Source organism: Xiphias gladius, chromosome 9, assembly GCF_016859285.1.
Source record: "Xiphias gladius isolate SHS-SW01 ecotype Sanya breed wild chromosome 9, ASM1685928v1, whole genome shotgun sequence".
NCBI lineage: Eukaryota > Metazoa > Chordata > Actinopteri > Istiophoriformes > Xiphiidae > Xiphias > Xiphias gladius.
The window spans coordinates 23,307,805-23,325,860 of NC_053408.1; the positions used below are offsets into that span (position 1 = coordinate 23,307,805).

At 39.1% G+C, this 18,056-nt stretch overlaps 1 protein-coding gene across 11 annotated transcripts in view; it reads right to left on the reverse strand.

Moving 5' to 3' along the window:
• The window catches only part of jmjd1cb (jumonji domain containing 1Cb), a 192,062-nt gene that overhangs the window by 21,481 nt on the left and 152,525 nt on the right, over nt 1-18,056 (reverse strand). For all 11 annotated transcript variants that reach the window (XM_040134589.1, XM_040134593.1, XM_040134587.1 and 8 more), the window contains 8 exons: nt 17,670-17,775; nt 17,302-17,426; nt 15,846-15,989; nt 14,382-14,423; nt 9,039-9,309; nt 6,770-7,321; nt 6,325-6,682; nt 23-1,013 (listed from right to left, as the gene is read on the reverse strand). In XM_040134589.1, the coding sequence (XP_039990523.1) occupies nt 23-1,013; nt 6,325-6,682; nt 6,770-7,321; nt 9,039-9,309; nt 14,382-14,423; nt 15,846-15,989; nt 17,302-17,426; nt 17,670-17,775 (2,589 nt within the window). The remainder of the gene's footprint in view (nt 1-22; nt 1,014-6,324; nt 6,683-6,769; nt 7,322-9,038; nt 9,310-14,381; nt 14,424-15,845; nt 15,990-17,301; nt 17,427-17,669; nt 17,776-18,056) is intronic.

Sequence of the window (18,056 nt, forward strand, 5' to 3'; positions counted from 1 at the left end):
GGTATGTAGGCTGGAGTCAGACCTGTAGGAACTGCTGCTGGTGTGCGGCTGCTGGGTGAGGTAGGCCCAGGTGACCCAACCCGCCAGGTGAATCAAGCCGAGGATGGCCCCCAAGGAGAGATGCTGTGGGAGGGGGCATGGCCGGGAGCACTCCAGGGGGTAAAAGGTGCGGATGGGGTAGGGCAGAGGTGTGAGGAGAAGCGAGGAGGTGGGACGTGGCGTGGGGATGGGATGCAGGGGTGAGGCAGGGGGAATGGGGGGACGGGGAGTGCAGGGTGTGCAGGTGGGGATGGAGATAGGCTGCCACGTGGTTGGAGGAGACGGAGGCGGCAACAGCATTTTCTGCGTCGGAGCGGACCAGTGCTGGATCTCTGTAAACGGTGAAGGTTTCGTTCTTATCAATGATCAGAGGACTCTTGGTAATGCTGCTGCCCGTACTGACTCCAGTCGTCTCGGGCCGTGCCGGCACCGGCTTGAAACCAGAACGTAGAGGTTCTGCTGTTTCTACTTTAGCGGACAAACGGCCTGTTGGAGGTGGTGAGGTATCAGAGTACCTTGGTATTTTATGTTTAGAGACCTCTGGGGAGGTGTTGGGTTTAGGTTTGGAGATGTCCAGCAGGCCCGGATGGGACTTAGCTTTGAGAAGTTCAGTTGCGTTTGCGTTAGGGTAGGGGTGGCTCTGAGAGTTGTTGGGATGCTGGGGTTTCTGTTTCATGGAGTCAAGCTGAGGTGGGTTGGAATTTGGGCTTGGGCTCATTTTGGATTTGGCTAAGTCAGGGGGGAGGACTGTGTTCATCTTGTGGGGGGGTGGTTGCTGCTGTGGATGTTTTCTCATCTCTTCAGATAAAGACAGGCTCTTAATGGCTGGGTGGATAGATGTGTAGTGCTGCTGTTGTTGTGTGTGGTGCTGATGATGCTGCTGCTGCTGTTGATGATGATGAAGATGATGAGGAGGAAGGACAGTTTTCTCCTTCTCCACCGGCACCACATTATCAGCCATCGATGTGACAGGCCTGAAAAAAGCACAGAAGAACTAGTATTTTACATATGTACAAGACAGGATTACATACAAGATTACCTTTACTTTCTATTTTAAATGAGGAGAAATGATTCTTATATGATTGACATATGATTTTACCCCTATCACTGCCTCTTTTGATGAGGGCTGCAAAATTAATTGTATTCAAATATTTTCTAACATAATCACATTAAATAATTTGTCACATTGGAACCATGTGTGTATAAAACAAAGTGCTCACTTATTAGCGGTGACCACATAAAAGCTTGTTATTTTCCTTCTTGTGGTGTATACTTACAAGCATGGTACATGCAAAAGTAACAAACCACATCAAGTATATTTACTCAAGTACTGTATTTAAGTACAATTTTGTGCTACTGAAGCTTCTCCCTTTATTTGAGTATTTCCATTTTATTCTACTTTATACTTCTACTATACTACATTTCAGGGACAAATACTGTCCAAGTTTTTTACTCCATTACATTTATCTGACAGCTAAAGTTACTAGATACTTTGTAACATATGAGTGATTTAAGAGAATTTTTGGCATTCACCAATTTCCATCAATCGTACTTCGAATTTTCTCTTAGGCAGGAATGAAATTCACAAGTGGTCTGCACCAGTCGTACGAGTCATGAACAGACACACTGCCTTTCTTCACAGGGGGAAAAACACACTTTTCTGCCTTAAGAATTATAGTGGCTTAATCTGAATGAATTTAGAGTTTAAATATGATACCAAAATTGATCTAATTAAAAAATATCTATAATAGACTTAATGCAAATGTAATATTCTGTTAACCATATCATCATCATCACCATGGCTGCCTACTTACAGAGAGATTTTTTAAAGATTTTAACTTTTTTTTTTGACAGATTTTGTGGCAGCTTGTAAATTTCAGTAGTCACAAAATTATCTCACTCTGAAAGCTACCGCAGGGTCTTTCTGCAGGTCTCTGTCCAGTATCATCCTCTCTTATAACACCTTATAGTGTAACATTACCTGCTGTAGGCTGGAATATTCTCTAGTCTGATATCTCAGTGATTGTTGTCCTTTAACTGGCTCTCATATTATGAGAACCATTGAATCATTATGAACCATTTTGCTTTATTAAGGCATCTTATTAGCATCTAACTTCATGTAGCCTAAACCATTCCCTCTTTATTTCTGTCACAACACAGCGCTGCTCTGATGACACGTCATTGAGAGATATTATCATTTCTTAATTGCATTGGGTCCTCTTATACCACTAATGACTCTGCTAAATTTGTTATATTTTTGTTGCCGATTTCTGACAGAAGACGTGAAGCTCTGCACTGTGAAATTCCTCTTTTTACTCTTGTATGACATTTTTGTGAATGAGACTTTCCCACAAACAAAGCAGAACAGGTTGTCTTGTATGGACATTTTAGGGGTGTTGCTAATGCTAATGATCAAAATTCACAAATGGACACCTCCTCATAAACAGGTGGTATTTATCAGTCTGAAATGAGCGATTTACGACAAGTTTGTGTAGTTTAGAGAGTTTGGTGAATCTGACTTGGAACAGTTGTACGAACAAACCTCACAGAAAAAAAGAAGAGAATTTCAGGACAAGTATACGAAAATGTGCTTGCATGAAGCCCATTGTGTTCTGTGGATGTGGATTGTCCAGAGCAACAATGGCACTGTTCTGGAAAGAGATGTTGCTGTTGAGTTTTCTGATTGTAATTTCTTTTATTGCTTTTTAATTCTGTAAATTGAATCTAACTATACCAGAACATTTTTATTTTAATTTTATTTTATTTATTTATTTAGTTAGGTCATTTGGTTGAAGCGCCCCTTCAAATGAATTTGAGATTTTAAAAAAGTTCACTTCCATGAAGCACGCTGAAGTCCCACAAGATAATAAGCCAAATTATATTGCCAGCGGCAGAAGTTTATTTATTTATTTATTTTTGGCTTTTCGTGGGATTTATGGTTCATGGAACACTGACATTTTTGTCGATGCATAAAAATAGACATATCTTTGTATTGACGCAACTGCAGTATCTGCAATAAATTACAGGCTCACAATAAATAATGTTTTCATTATTAGGCCTACCATCTGTGGCTTTATTTTATTTGCTTAAGTGATTAGAGGCCTGCAGTAATGCCACAAATGCAATTATTATTCCATTCAAGCAGCAAAATTGAAAACTCCCTGTAATAATCCACTTGACACGGCAGAAAAAAATATGATTGAAAGTCTTCAGAGGAAATGATATTTAGACTTTGGCTGAAAATAAAAATGTAGCGACAGCTTTGATGGTGCGGGACTCACTGATTTCCCTGTAGGAACTGGGTGTCTGTGTGTAACAGCGCACCTGTTTGCTGTGCAGATAAGCATTTTGATTAATAAGGTTACCGTAAGAAGATAAAACAGTATACAAAGTGGTTAAACAAGTTATGCTTTTGCTTTTGTAATTCATTATTCCTCTTGCAGTGCTGTGAAGCTGATTTTATTCAGCTGTCTCTTCAAGGCCTTTTGGTGGTATAGAAAGTACAGCTAATTTTCTAACATAAATGTTAGTCTATGTGTTTACATGCAGCAAAGTGACCGGGTTGGTTGCTTTGTTCCAGTAAGGTGACTCCTTAAATATACTGTAAATGAGAAACCTGACTTCTGAAATCAGGGTGGGGGGTTAGCTGAACATGATTTTCCCAGTTAGATTTCTCCTGAAGAAAGCTTATTTCATATTCATGTAACCACGGGAGCAGATTTTCAAATGTGAGCATGTGCAGGACAAAGACTTCAGACAGACAAAGAACCCCTGTGACAACAGAATGTCACGGCCATTACACACAGCGATGCATCCTTGTATTTAAAATTACCCCATCCAAAGTAAAACTGAAATTAACACAAACTAGCATCTATATGAATCTCTAGACTATTTGTAAAATACAGTCACATGCACGTTAAGGAAAGGAAAGAAAAGCAGCACTCTCACTACAGTGTGAGGAGTCTTCACTGCACTGTCAGCCCTCAGACACACACAGACACACAAATAACGGGAAGCAGTGTATTGCATCACTACAGCTGTTAAAATAACAAGCCATGGTTTCAAAATAAGGTTGGGGTAGAGAAGAAATCTGATTACTGAACCGCTGCATGTATATGAGGATTTATAGTACCCAGGTTGCTACAGTGCATATAAAGACCTTTTCAGACATGGAATATGTAACAATGCTGGCTTCATGTATTAGTTAAAGTGATGGCTTTGTGGTCCTTTCAGACAGAGGTGACTTTTATGTTAAATGTTCCTAATGGCTTTATTCTGATATGACAGCATGTTTAAAGACAGAGAGAGAGAGAGAGAGAGAGAGAGAGATAGAGAGAGAGAGAGAAAATCAAACAAAGAACAGAGAAAACTGGAATGCTTTTTGGCTCTAAACAGAGAATACTCAGTGGCAGATTACCTGACCACTGGGATGAAAACTACGGAAATCCTTGACCATTTACAGAATCAGTGAGCACAGCCTCGCTGTGGAGTGGGGCTGCCACAGGCTCCCCAGAGAAGAAAAACTTTGCAACCACTGCGCACAGCAGGAGGTGAAAAATTAGTTGCACTTTTAACCACCTGCCAATTGCACCAAGACATCAGAGACAAATAATACCCACAGATTACAACCACCCAAAAAGCCTGTGAAAACATCGTTAATAACAAAAAACTTCCAAACCTACTGGCCGAAATACAGCAATGTGCAGACACAGCAGCAAGATACAGTATGTGATCTGTTGTGACCAGATAAGGGTACCTAATGTAATACAACCACCATGAAGACTGTCAAATCACCTTTGTATTCTTGCACTCACCATTTGCACTGTGCTGATCTCTGTACATAAACAAACTACAGACATATAGAGCAAATATCTTTTAAAACATTAATTAAAAAGAAAAAATGTTGCAAGGTTTATATAGTTCTCACTTATTTGTATTTCTATTTTCTTAAATTGCAATTCTACACTTTCCTATATTATTTAAAGTTATTTTTTTTACTTTTTTTAAAACAGCAAAAATCACAAATTTTTGATTATGTAATTTTTTTGGGTTGTTTTTATTTCACACTTGCTTTGGCAATGTAAATGTCCATTTCCCATGCCAATAAATTGAATTGAATTGAAATTGAGAAGGAGAGAGAGAGTGGCCGTTAGTTTTAAAAAACGTTATGATAAGAGGAAAAGGTGAGTGTTTTCTGTTCTCTCTCTCTCTCCATTCCTAGGCTACTTCACTGATAGATTTTAAAACTTATTTTGCCGTCTTCGGCTTAATGACCATTACCAGCACAAGGGATGCTTACCGCTGCTTGAAACAGTGAATCCACTGATACATATTCACATAAGTATCATTATGTTAATGTTACAAGAGTGAAAATTTGGCTGCCTGTTTTATAGTATCTATAAGCATTTACAAGCATTGAATGACAGGACATTAAGTTGGAACTCTTGTTTACTTCGCATTTGCTCACATAGAGCATACGTAAAGCATTTTGCTTTGAGTATTAATTTATTCATCCACAGTTACATGAATGAACATTAGAAAAACATGCAGACTGTTGGTCACATTATGACTGTATGAGAATTTTTTTCAATCTCTTTAGCTACAAGGGAAAATATTTTTTACACACTGATGTGATATGATAAGATCAATGTCCTCTACACCTCAAAATGGGCTCTTTCACAGCGTGGCCTAGTTTATCAAACTGATTTTGTGCATAAGAGACAATGACTGAGATAATGTATTTATTACAGTGATCTCTTTTGATTACAGAAGATTGGTATAAGATGTACATTTACTGTAACCTCTCTTTCTCTCTGCTTATAAACTTGTGCTTTACATTAATCAGACGACATTCAATTCAGACTTATGCTGTGTTGAATGTGATACAGAAATGTTACAGGTCTAGTAAGATTGCTGTCGTGACTTTCATACGAAAGAAGCCGACATGTGAAATTGCCTTCAAATTAATCAAAAGGGGCACATGTTTTAGGAGATTAAACATCTTCTCCAATTACCTGCATCACCTGATTTCTCTGAGTAACATACTGTGTCTTATTAAAAGACAATTGGATGGGACTGTTACAGAGACCAAATCTGGAGATCTTTTGGTGAACCAATGGTCTAATCAATAACCACATCTGCCATCCACTCATCATATCAGGACATTGAAAAAGCAACATGGATCGTAATATTCAGAACCCATCTTTAAGAAATACACACTTTTTAAATTGACCTGCTGGGGGTGAATTAAGTTCTTTGAATTGAACTGAAGACCTCTGTTCTCACCTGATGACCTCAGAGGGAGCAAATTCCATCTTGTTGCCTAAGCTCCTGGTTGCTGTCATGCAACCTCCCATAATGCTTTGCTGCTGCTGCTGCTGCTGCTGCTGTATGGGAGGCTCAATATCCGTTCTGCGGCCTCCTTCTGATGGTGAGGGAGACGGTGGAATGGGAGGTGATGAGACTGGGGAGGGGTTGAGGGGGAGGTAAGGTGAGAGGGCTGTGGACTCAGCTTTCTGAGAGGCGAGCAGTGCTGACACTGCCTCTGAACTCTCACGGTGCACCGTGGCCTGGGCGTCATCTGTGATGTCGATCACACCACCATGGAGGTGGGACGACGGAGGGGTCTGGGACCGGGAAGGTGCTAAAAAAGAAAACAATACTATAAGAATGTTAAATTTGCTCATAATTGCCAAATTAATGACAGTTGCCATGCATCAGCTGACTGTACCTTTCACAGTGTTCTTGTTGCTCTCCATAATGCCACCCTGGATGGTTTCAGATATCAGGGACTGTTGCCGTGGAGACTGGGTGATTTGCGTTACTGCAGCCAGCTCCTCCACCTCTTTCATTATAATTTTTCCCGTTTCCTTAACCACACCCTTCTTGCTCTCCTCTGCTGCTTGGAGCTCCACCCATGGGGACAGCCGGCCAATGAGAGACAAGGAATTGTTCATTTTGGCGCCCTGCAGTAGCGGCTTCTCATCTTCCTCCATTTCCGAAATGGCACTTGGTTTTACATCACTGCTGCGAGTCTTAAGTTCATTCTCAGAGTTGGGCTCTGAGGAGGAGGAAGAGGAGGAGGAGGAGGATGACGAGGATGATGAGGAGGAAGAGGAGCATGAGGAATGGGTGGTCCTCTTGTTGTGTGGGTTTTCTGAGTCGCTACTCTCTGATAGATCAGACGTCATGTCAGTCTTCAGCCTTTTTAAACCTGCCTTCTTCTCATCTTCCTCGCCCTTCCTACGTTTGTTCACCGCCTGCTTCACCTTGGACTTGGAGTCTATACAGATAAACAGAAACAGGTTTGATTAGTTTCTACCAAGTGGCGTCCATCTTCTCCACTTCATTCTTGACTTCAATCCTGTTGCTTGTAGCTTTTTTACTCGGTAGTAATGTTGTTTTTACTGACTAGCAGAAATATATACTCCAGAGAATAATTGTGGCAAAACATTCATGGTAATTTTTCTGTTTGGAAGAGTGAATCAGAGAACTTAGATCAATACAATGAATCATATCTGGAAGGTGTGGTGGGTAAACCCTTCACAGGGTTAAACTGATATATTTATTTTCAAAACTTAAACTGTAAATTTAAGTTTCTGCATCTCAATTTAATGTCTGTTGTGAGATCAGACTGAGATCATTCAAATGGCTTCCTGCATTTACCTGTCTTGGGTATTACGTAGACTATTGCCTTGTGGAAACTACCATTTCTTCAGTGATATCTGACTACAAAGTGCAATGTAATGCAGCACTGATATGAAACCACTCAACTCTCAACAATAAAATTAGGACAAAAAATAAAGACACAAAACCGAATGAAGAACACTTCTTTACTGTTGTTTTGCTCTGTGAACATTTTTGCAAACTTTTGTTATTTCCAGTGATGCACTGCTCATTACAATAGAAGAGATAAAGGTAAAGACAAAGGCAGTCTCTACTACAATCACATTTAGACAGTTAACTGCCAAATTTCTGACACTTTTCTGTATTCATATGAAAATTTATATAGCAGGGTGTTCAAGAATGTAAAGTGTTTCAATAACCAGCTTAATTTTTGTTCTGGTTCGAGGTTGATAAAATACCTTAATTGAAGTCCATTTCTAACAAATCTTTTGTCTCTCCTTGTCCTTTATTATTAGCAAAGAGCAAAAAGTTCAGGTAGAAGGCTTCTCGTTTTTAGACAGTTTTGGCCTTGGCTTTTGCTGATTAAAATGACAAATGTCAATAGCAGTATATTATACAATTTGTTACTTCTTAATGTTAATGCCATAAGTTAATTTCCAACAGGCCACACTGAATCTTGTCTGTTTCTGGTTAATGTACTCTCTGCAAGCTGGTGTTCGTGGTAAAAGAAAATCCCCTGTGTAACACTGCAATTAACCATTTAAAGTGTTTATATGAGCACCCGCTGAGATACACTGCTGATGGCAATAAAGAAACGTGACAGTGGAAAACAACATCCATCCATTAATTACACTGCTTATCCTTGAGGGTCGCGGGGAGGGAGCGCTGAAGCCAATCCCAGCTATAGAGCAACATCAAACTGGAGACTTTTTATCATCTCTTCATATGGAACTACTGTAGACCGTGGCATAATAAGAGCCATATTAGAAAAAAAAACAAACCCATTACTAAAAAATAAACACAGTTTGATCATTAACAACAACATACACCTATTAAGTTTGACCTTTTTACTACTATGTCACAAAGTCAAATTGATGTATGTTGATTTTTTTTTTTTTGATTTAGCATCTTGGTTTCGCATAATTTTTAGAACAACCACAATGAATATATAAAAGAAACCAATAGTCTGAATGTTATTATGATTAAAAAAAAACTGTACACATTCCAATCAATTCCATTCCGGTTCTGTAATGGAAAAAGAAGAGCGGTAGAAATCACTAAAATGGCAGTACTGCCACAACATACCCTTAACTGTGTACACAGAATCTTTTGATCTCAACTTTACAGCAGTGTTTGATGGTGACTGTTCTCACCTCTCCCAGTGGTCTCCTCTCTCCTGTCCTTGTCTTCCTCTGGAACACTGCTGTCTGATCCTTTCCTCCTGGAAGAGCGAGAGTTACGCTGCTCTCTTTGCTCCCGTCCACTGCCGCTGGGTGAGTGCTGTGATTGGCTGACTGGTTGCTGGCCTTGCTGTGATTGGCTGTGCTGCTGAGAGGCCAGCATCCCCTGAGAACCTTTTGGGTTGGGGCCTGATGAGGTCATGATGGGGCGGGGGCTGTTGGCTTGGGCTCGTGTGTAATGACTCTATAACAATTTTTTTTTAAAAGTAATATGTCAGAACATGCAGACAAAAATTCTGACCACAATCACGAATTTTACTATGAATGTTTACACTCAGTTACCAGTTTATTAGATACACCTCTACAATCTAATTCAATTTAACATAACAACACTGCAGTAAATTAAATAACCTTGCGAATCTTACAGTTACGCTGGGTTTATATTGGATTTGAACTACACCCCGTTGTCAGTTTATTAGGTCCTCCCATCTAAAACTAATCCAACAGTCCTACAAAAAAATCCAACCTTCATGGAGGTTTAATGGTCAGTTTGTGTTAAAACTGTTTTAGAGTGGTGTAAATTTGGACGATGTAGTTTGTGCTGCTGGTGACTTGTATCATATTATTGATGTCCTGCAGTAATGTCACCATCTAGCACCATTTTTAAAGGTGGAAGCAATGCACAAGAAACATACATAACAGTGAGCTAGATCCTGTAGATATAATGGTAAACTAAGGGATTTACATGTATATGAGACCTATACTGAACCACCTCTGTTTTTATATGCCTAAAAAATACCCTCACAGAAGCTCAGTCTTCAGTTCTAGTGACAGCTGGATCTAACAAGATGGTACAAAATCATTCTACAGTGCTGAGGTAATGAAAAAAGAAATAAAGAAATCATAAATATAACAAATGGTTACTGACATGTCCATCTCTCATCCAAATCGACAGGAGTTCAGGTTTATTCAGAGCAACAAGCTGTTTCTTAATCAGTTAACAAGACTAACATCACTACAAACACTGCATCTTCCTGCAGGCTTTTTATGAACATAACTCCAGCCAAACGCTAATCCAAATGCCAGTTGTTCAAGTATCCTCACTTATAACATGATCATTGCAAAATCCTGTGAACTCTGAGGGCTCCATGATTGAGCACAACATGGCACCTTCTTATATATTACTCTGTCTTCATCGTCACTGCCTATTAATTGCTGATATCCATGAAACTCTGTGATATTTATTGAAAGGAATGCAAAGAAACGTAATATTTATCTTATTATAGCCAGCAATAATGCATGAACACACTAGAGAGACCTTAAATAGCAAATCTTCTGCTGTTAAAGGCTGTGACATCAACTGCCGGACCTCAATACTAAGAGATATTTCTAATATTATTTTAAGGACAGTAGACTAAATGTCAGAAATATCCTTCGTTATAACCCACAGCAATTCAACAGCACCACCTATTACAACCTACAAAATGATTATACAGTTGAATCAGCACCTGTCAACAATTAGAACCTTCATGACGGAAGACTTGCAGCAGGACTGTTGACTATTAGAGTGCGTTAGTTTTAGCTTAGGTGTTCCTAATAAACTGGCTACGGAGTGTTTATTGGTATGTGTTTCAGATATTCTGTCCAACTGTTGTATGTAAATGACAATGAACAAAACATTTTAGATTCATTTTAATGTAATGTATTCCAATACAACACAATGATTTTCATTTATATGTATAGATATATAGATATATCTATATATATAATATCAGATATATTAACATATCAGTCTTCCAGCAACTGCATCCACATCTGAGCCAAAGAATAAGTGCTTTAAAAACCTATACTACAGTGATGACCATTTAACCATGCTTGTATTAACTACTTTTCAATCACAAAGCAGGGGAAAAGACAGCCAATCCAGAGTATGGGTCAGATAAGTGCAAATTCTGACCAGTTTGTCTTATTAAACATTCTACTACAGGGGCTACAACGCTACTGAATTCAGAAAATTATAAATATCTGATAACATTTGAATTGTGTATGAATTGACCCAAACATTCATCAATATCAAATGAGAGAGGAACACTGGAAATTTTACCACATACAAAAATGAGTGACAAGAAACAAGTAAACCTACAAACTTAAACTTGATATGTACTGTACAGTCAGAAAGTATTAGTACCGTGATATGTTTTTCATTGCTTTGACTCTACTTTTGCATGCTGGATTTGAAACGAAACATGACTCTGGGTGAAAGTGCTGACTTTCAACTTTAAGGGGGTTTGAGAATATTCACATCCCTGGGTGAACAGTGTATGACATGCAGCCAATTTTATACATACAGTGCATTCACAAAGTATTCACACCCCTTCACTCTTTTCATTCTTTTCACATTTTGTTATGCTGTAGCCTTATGTTAAAGTCAAAGACATATTTTTTCCCCCATCAATCTACACTTAATCCCCCATGATGACAAAACAAAAACAGAAGTTTAGAAATTATTGCAAATTTATGAAGAAACTAAAATATTACATCAACATAAGTATTCAGACCCTTTGCTATGACAACTGAAATTTAGCTCAGGTGCCTCCCATTTCTCTTGATCATCTGTGAGATGTTTTCTACACCTTGATTGGAGTCCACCTGTGTTACATTAAATTGATTGGACAAGATTTGGAAAGGCACACACCTGTCTGTATATAAGGTCTCACGGCTGAAAATGCATATCAGAGCAAAAACCAAGCCATGTGGTCTAATGAGCTGCCTGCAGAGCTCAGAGACAGGATTTTGTCAAGGCGTAAATCTGGGGAAGGCTACAAAAACCGCCACCTGGGTTTTTTTTTAAAGGCACATTGTTACTGACTGTCCAAGTTAGTCACCTGACCTCAAGTGAAGTGATCATGTGTTTCACTGCTGGAGACCAGGCAAAAAAATTACAATCTAAGATTTCGGTAAATTTTCCAATTACTTTCTTTACATCGCTACAGTAAATGTATGCTAATGTTAAAATTAATCCTTTTAGTCACGGTTTCATTTCTAATTGGTTGTACAGAGACAACACAACAAAAAATGCATCACTGCCCTTACACTTTCTGACTGCAGTGTTTGACTGACAGAGCAACGAGAAACTTCTAATTTTAAATGTAATCTGTTTAGAAGAGTTCCTATGTCATGTTACTGTATACGGTATGTGAACATCGTCCCAGAGTTCAAGAGTTGTTGGTTTTCAACTGTGCTGCAGAGATTTTGTAGGTTAAATACATTTATTTAGGCCATTAAGTAAAACATTTTTCATTTAGTGGAGTATTTTTTAAACAAAGTGCCTCCAAGTAACAGAATTGTCCATGCTATTAATTTTGGTGTCATTTTACACCTTTACAATAGAGATGATTACAACCAAGGATTTGTGCAACCACGATATCCCATTTGTTTAGGTTTCTGCTGCACTAGTACAGTTTTCTATTGACATTTTCTAATGGCCATGATGTTTTTGCTTTCTAAGCTCATACAGTGAAAAAGTTTGGACAGCTTGACTAAACAGAAATTTGTAGATTATGAAACCAAGAAAAATATTCAAATCTTCACATCAGTTCTTTACAGGACAATAGTTATGTTAATTATGAGATGACTTGGAGGGAATGAATTTTGCTAAACATCCAATCTGTATTTTAAGAAACAGCAAACTCCTCGCAAATAGTCTCCACTGATGCTGTCTGATGTGTGGGTTGGAGCTGAGTGAGGTAAATGGAGTGGTGTATGAGTAGCTATGGCAGACTGTGGAAGGACGGCTCCATGGAAAGGAAAACAAGCCACAATCCTTTTAGCTGTGAAGATAGATCTTTGTTAAAACGAAAGGGACTGACTGATGCTGATCTTGCTAGATATTTTAATCTTTAAATCCAAATGAGTCAGAAACACTAACTTATTTATATCATTACTTCTGTTATGAATACAGGCAAAGTATGCCTTCAAATCCTCTGAGAACTTTAATGTGCTCAGATAGGTCAAGTACAAATCTTGGCCAAGTCACCCACAGCAGTTGGTGTTTTGTTTTTCTTATTTTACCGTTAACCTCGTGAAGGTAGAATAATATGTAAGTAATGCAAGGCTTTGTGATGATGCATAACAAGGAGGAACACAGTTAGCCCAGGCTCTGAGTACACGTAGAGGAAAACATCTGCAGGGTTATAATGGAGCCTTCTCAGATCAGTGTGCCACTCTGTCTAATTACTGTCCTGTGACTCCTGACACTGTCTAGGACATGCCGGTCATTTTCAAACGTGCTGCTGAAAATGGCAGGGTGACCTGTTAAATGAGCCTGTGACTGATGCCCAGATGGGAATTACAGTTGGGAAAAGAATGCATAGTAGGCACCTGGGGAGGGAAGTTATATATCATGGGCTCTTCCAAAAAAATCCAGCATACCTGATGCAGTGATGCGAGTTCCTGATCAGTCCACTCCCTTCCTTGTTATTTATGAAAGGCAGAGCAGCACTTTCTCTCTTTGTGATTCTAACATTTCACACTGAGCTAATCTTGCAATGGGCTACTGAAGCAGATGGATAGGCCTTGGGGTGTTAACTCCCACTCACAAAAATATGAGCAGCAGCGAGGTCACTGTTTCTCAGAATTATGAATTGGACTTGATTTCAGGGCTTGGAGTTAAAGAAGAACTATACACTATGTAAAACTATCACTGCACTGACCTCCATAGGTTGATTCACTTCTGTCCACACCCGTCATCACAGCTGGCGTGGTCTGGTGTGGTTTGTGTACCTGTGGCCACACCCAACTGTGATGTAGCATTTTGCCACTGTGAAAGCTGTACTGCCGGGGTGCAGCAGAGACAGAGGATGCAGTAACTACTAGATGGCAGATGAATCTGATGTACTTCAGTTAGTGAAGATGTGATACCTCAGTCAGTTAACTTCCTTCATAGCTATATGGTTCATGGAAGTGCCAGTATGGAAATTCTTTTGCCAGTCTGTGAGTTTGAAAATAAGCTGTCCAATTTTTTTTTTTACGGCGCCTCAAATCTCCCTGCAGCTCAGTACTGATATTTTGAATCACAGCTACATTTCAGAAAATGAACATTGAGCTGGGAGGAAGTATTCAGATTTTGGGATGTGCATTGGGAACATATTGGGCTTACAAAATCAATGAATGGATCTTCAGGTGCCTGGGATACTGAACATTTAAAATAAAACTTATACTACTACTAATAAAACTTGGGTATGGAGGGTTTGGGGGTTGGTGTGGGGTGGGCGTGAGCAGGATGTGAAGTGGGTGTGGGTGGGGGATTGGGGGTACCTGAGTGTTGCCATTGGTCCCGCCGGGTCTCCCTCCTGCCATCTTTAATGTGTTAACAACGAGAAAAAGAAAATCAAAAGAAAATAACAAAATAAAATGAATATAAAGAAAATGTGAGACAAGGAGAGATTTTGTTAATGACTACGGGACTGTAAATGACTGGCTGAGTGCTTAACAGACTGGTTCACCAATGAGCTCCTTTCATATACAGTATATTTTGTCATTTTTTAAATAAACAATGCCAAATTCTAAATAGTGTTCTGCTGACATCTGCCAACTTGTAGAGTGCTGCTACATGAAAGGGGCCACTTGGCAATCAGTGTATGTCCATGTGTGTGGAGTTTTAATGTAAAGCTAAATCAAAAGTACATAGGAACTTATTTTACTTTAAAGTCATCTCCATTAAGAAACAGAGAGAAAACAGAAAATGAGACAGCAGACATGGGACTAACACAGTTATTGCTCGATTTAGGAAACAAAAAAGATTGAAAATATAAAGAATTTCTCCTGGTTTGGAACTCTGCATGATAAAAGATTTAGGAAGCTTTTGAGAAGCTATGTTGAAGAATGCCTCTAAAACAAATAGATAGACAGATGCAATGTAGACGATGCTGAGGTTAAATGATTGGTTGGCAAATCGAAACAAGCAGTAGTCTACCTGCATTGACAGAAACACAGCAACAAAGGCCGTGTTTTGACTGCTTTCAGCCAGAGCATACATAGAGTGGCTTAACAGTTTCTGACATTTTAAAAAAATCGAGAAAAAAATCTGCAGATTAATCAATAATGAAAATAATCATTAAGTGCAGGCCTAAATACATGTAATCCTAAAAAGTCTTGATTTTAACCAAACTGGCCATGTGTTCATGTTGTCTTTGTCCTCTTCTATAGCAATGTAAAGGGACCATCACCTGTTCACCTGTTTCAGCATCGATACCATCAATAATGTATTCATCTCATCTGGCCAAAATCTTACTTGTCCTGTTTTTTTTTTTTTTTTTTTTGTTTTGTTTTGGGCTTCCTTTATGGGCATTACACCATTCTTTGTGTGTATCTAGGCTGGTTATTTGTCTTCCTAGACAGAGGTCTGAGGGTGCTTTGATGACAGAATGACATCACCTGCATGAACTGTTGATGGCATATGGAATTCTGCTTGATTTGAGGCTTAATTTGCACTTAAGGCCTTGTTTTCTTTCCTAAACTTACTTCCACGCAGTATCATATCATGCAAGCTCTGCTGACTGTACATGAAGCTACAGTACACTTTCCTAATGTGCTAACTGTGACCATTTTATGCATAACATATTTAATTTCTTCATGCTTTGTACATTTATGCATTTTGCATACAGTTACATAGGTCAGTATATTTTAAAATGTGTTCACCCTCTTCAGCAGCACTGACAGCTAATGTTAGGAAGCTTTTGACAGTTGTTTACATATGCTGTCGTGTGTGTATGTACTCACATGGGCAGTGTTGTTGTTCTGGCTGGATCGAGACCTTCGTCTGGAGGTGATACCAATGTTTTCTCCTTTTAGCAGAGAGTGGACCACGTCATCCAGAAAGGTCATCTGAACCATGGATGGATCCACGTTCTGAGGCTCTAGCACCTGAGCACATATCAGATTAATTTTACACTGTCCATGTGTGAACCAGGTATATTACACGTAATGCAAGCGTTGTCCAGTGTAAATTTCATCAACCAAAACTATGACAAAATATTCATTTCAGACCTAATTTCTGCAAGAAAAAAAACAGACTTGGACTAAACAAAAACCTTTGAAAACCAATAGAGTTATTATAAATGAACTAATTAGTGTTTTAATGCGGCTGTGGATCAGGAGGTAGCGCCGGTTGTCCACTAACCGGAAGGTTGGTGGTTTGATCCCCAGCTCCTCCAGTCCGCATACTGAAGTGTCCTTGGGCAAGCTACTGAACCCCAAATTGCCCCCGATATATCGGTGTGTGTGTGTGTGTGTGTGTGTGTGTGTGTGTGTGTGTGTGTGTGTGTATATAAAAAAAGCACTGTTTGTATAGAAAAGAGCGCTGTACGAATGTGTATGTTAATGGGTGAATGTGGCAGTAGTGTAAAGTGCTTTGAGTGGTTGGTAAAACTAGAAAAGCGCTATATAAATGCAGTCCATTTCCCATTCAAAGTGTTTTTTAATGACCTGTATGTTTCTTTGGAATCACACAGTGTAGCTCCTGACTAGTAAAACATTATCCTCCACCACCCAAAAGTATCCATAATTAGCAGCATTTCACATTTCAGTAACATTATTTATCTGCCAGTAATGTTAGCTGTGTTGCTGTTTCTTGGATGGAAAAAAACTATGAATATATGAACTAAATTAGTATAACAGTCAAGGGATACTGGTATAATGATTGCAGGATTTAAGTCGGCTGTCGACCACCTAAATTTTCCTCTAAATGTTCACTACAGACATATTATTGCATTAATGTTATCCAAAGTTTCAGCTCAGTATCTTAGTGAAGAGGTGTGTTAATCCAGCTTCTGAATGATCAGCTGCTCTGCAGTGGAGAGCACAAGTAGCTTCAATAATCACCAGTGAGCAGGAACAACAAAAAGTTTGGGGCTGACAACTGGACTCACTGAAGAAGTCATTCTGCTATTTTACTGTTACAGTCTGGTATAAACAGTAAACAGTGCCTTTGCTGCTAAATTTGCAATAGACAACAAAAAAAACACCTGTAACTATACACATCACAGATGGTGATACATTTTTACTCAGAGTGCTTTAGAAGGCATAAAAAATAATTTTAGTCATCCTGTTTAGTTTGAGTATAAAAACACATCGGCCAAACTCTACTAAGGGTCTCAAGTAGTACCGTATTGCCTTCTTTGTATCCATTGTGTTAGTTTCCTTTATGCAGTCTATTACTGTATGTGTGTGACTGTACCTGGTCATTCATAACGACCATGTTTCGACTGAAGAGGTCGTGGTGTGTAATGATGCCAGTGAACCACTGGGTTGCTGAGTCTTGTCTATACACACGCACACGGTAGCCATTCAATGAATAGGGACCTGGAAGCAACAGGAAAAACGTGTCATCACTGTGTTACGCTCCCACTGCTGAAGTATACGGCTTTTCTGTAGGTTCCTAATATTGTAAGATACACTACTTACAGTAATGAGATAACTGACAACATGATGAACAAATAGTCATCAAGAAAAGCTCTTTAACAAACAACAGCCATAACTTCTTACACAATGATACAAGGTACAGACTTGCACTTGACAACATAAAGGGCATAATACAAAGCTTACCTTGCATGAAAATTTCCTGCACCTTCTGGTCTTTGAGCCAGCCCTTCACTTCTTCATGGAGCTGAGGGTTGTCTCTTAATACTGGGTTCTGACTGTCCACTTCATCCTGAGAGACACAAGCACATACATATACACACACACAGGATATCAAACACTCTCAAACACACACCTGTTTAAATTAGTCCAGACTGAGAGGTAAATCAGAATATGCTGTTCACTCCGTGCTTCAACCACCACAATGGATTTGAAACCAAGCCATCAAGATGTGGCTGATTTGTAGACGTTCAGCTTTCATTCGAGGGGTTTAACAAAAATATTACATCAACCGTTTAGGAATTACAGCCATTTTTCCGACATGGTCACTCTTTTTCAGAAGGAAAGGCACAG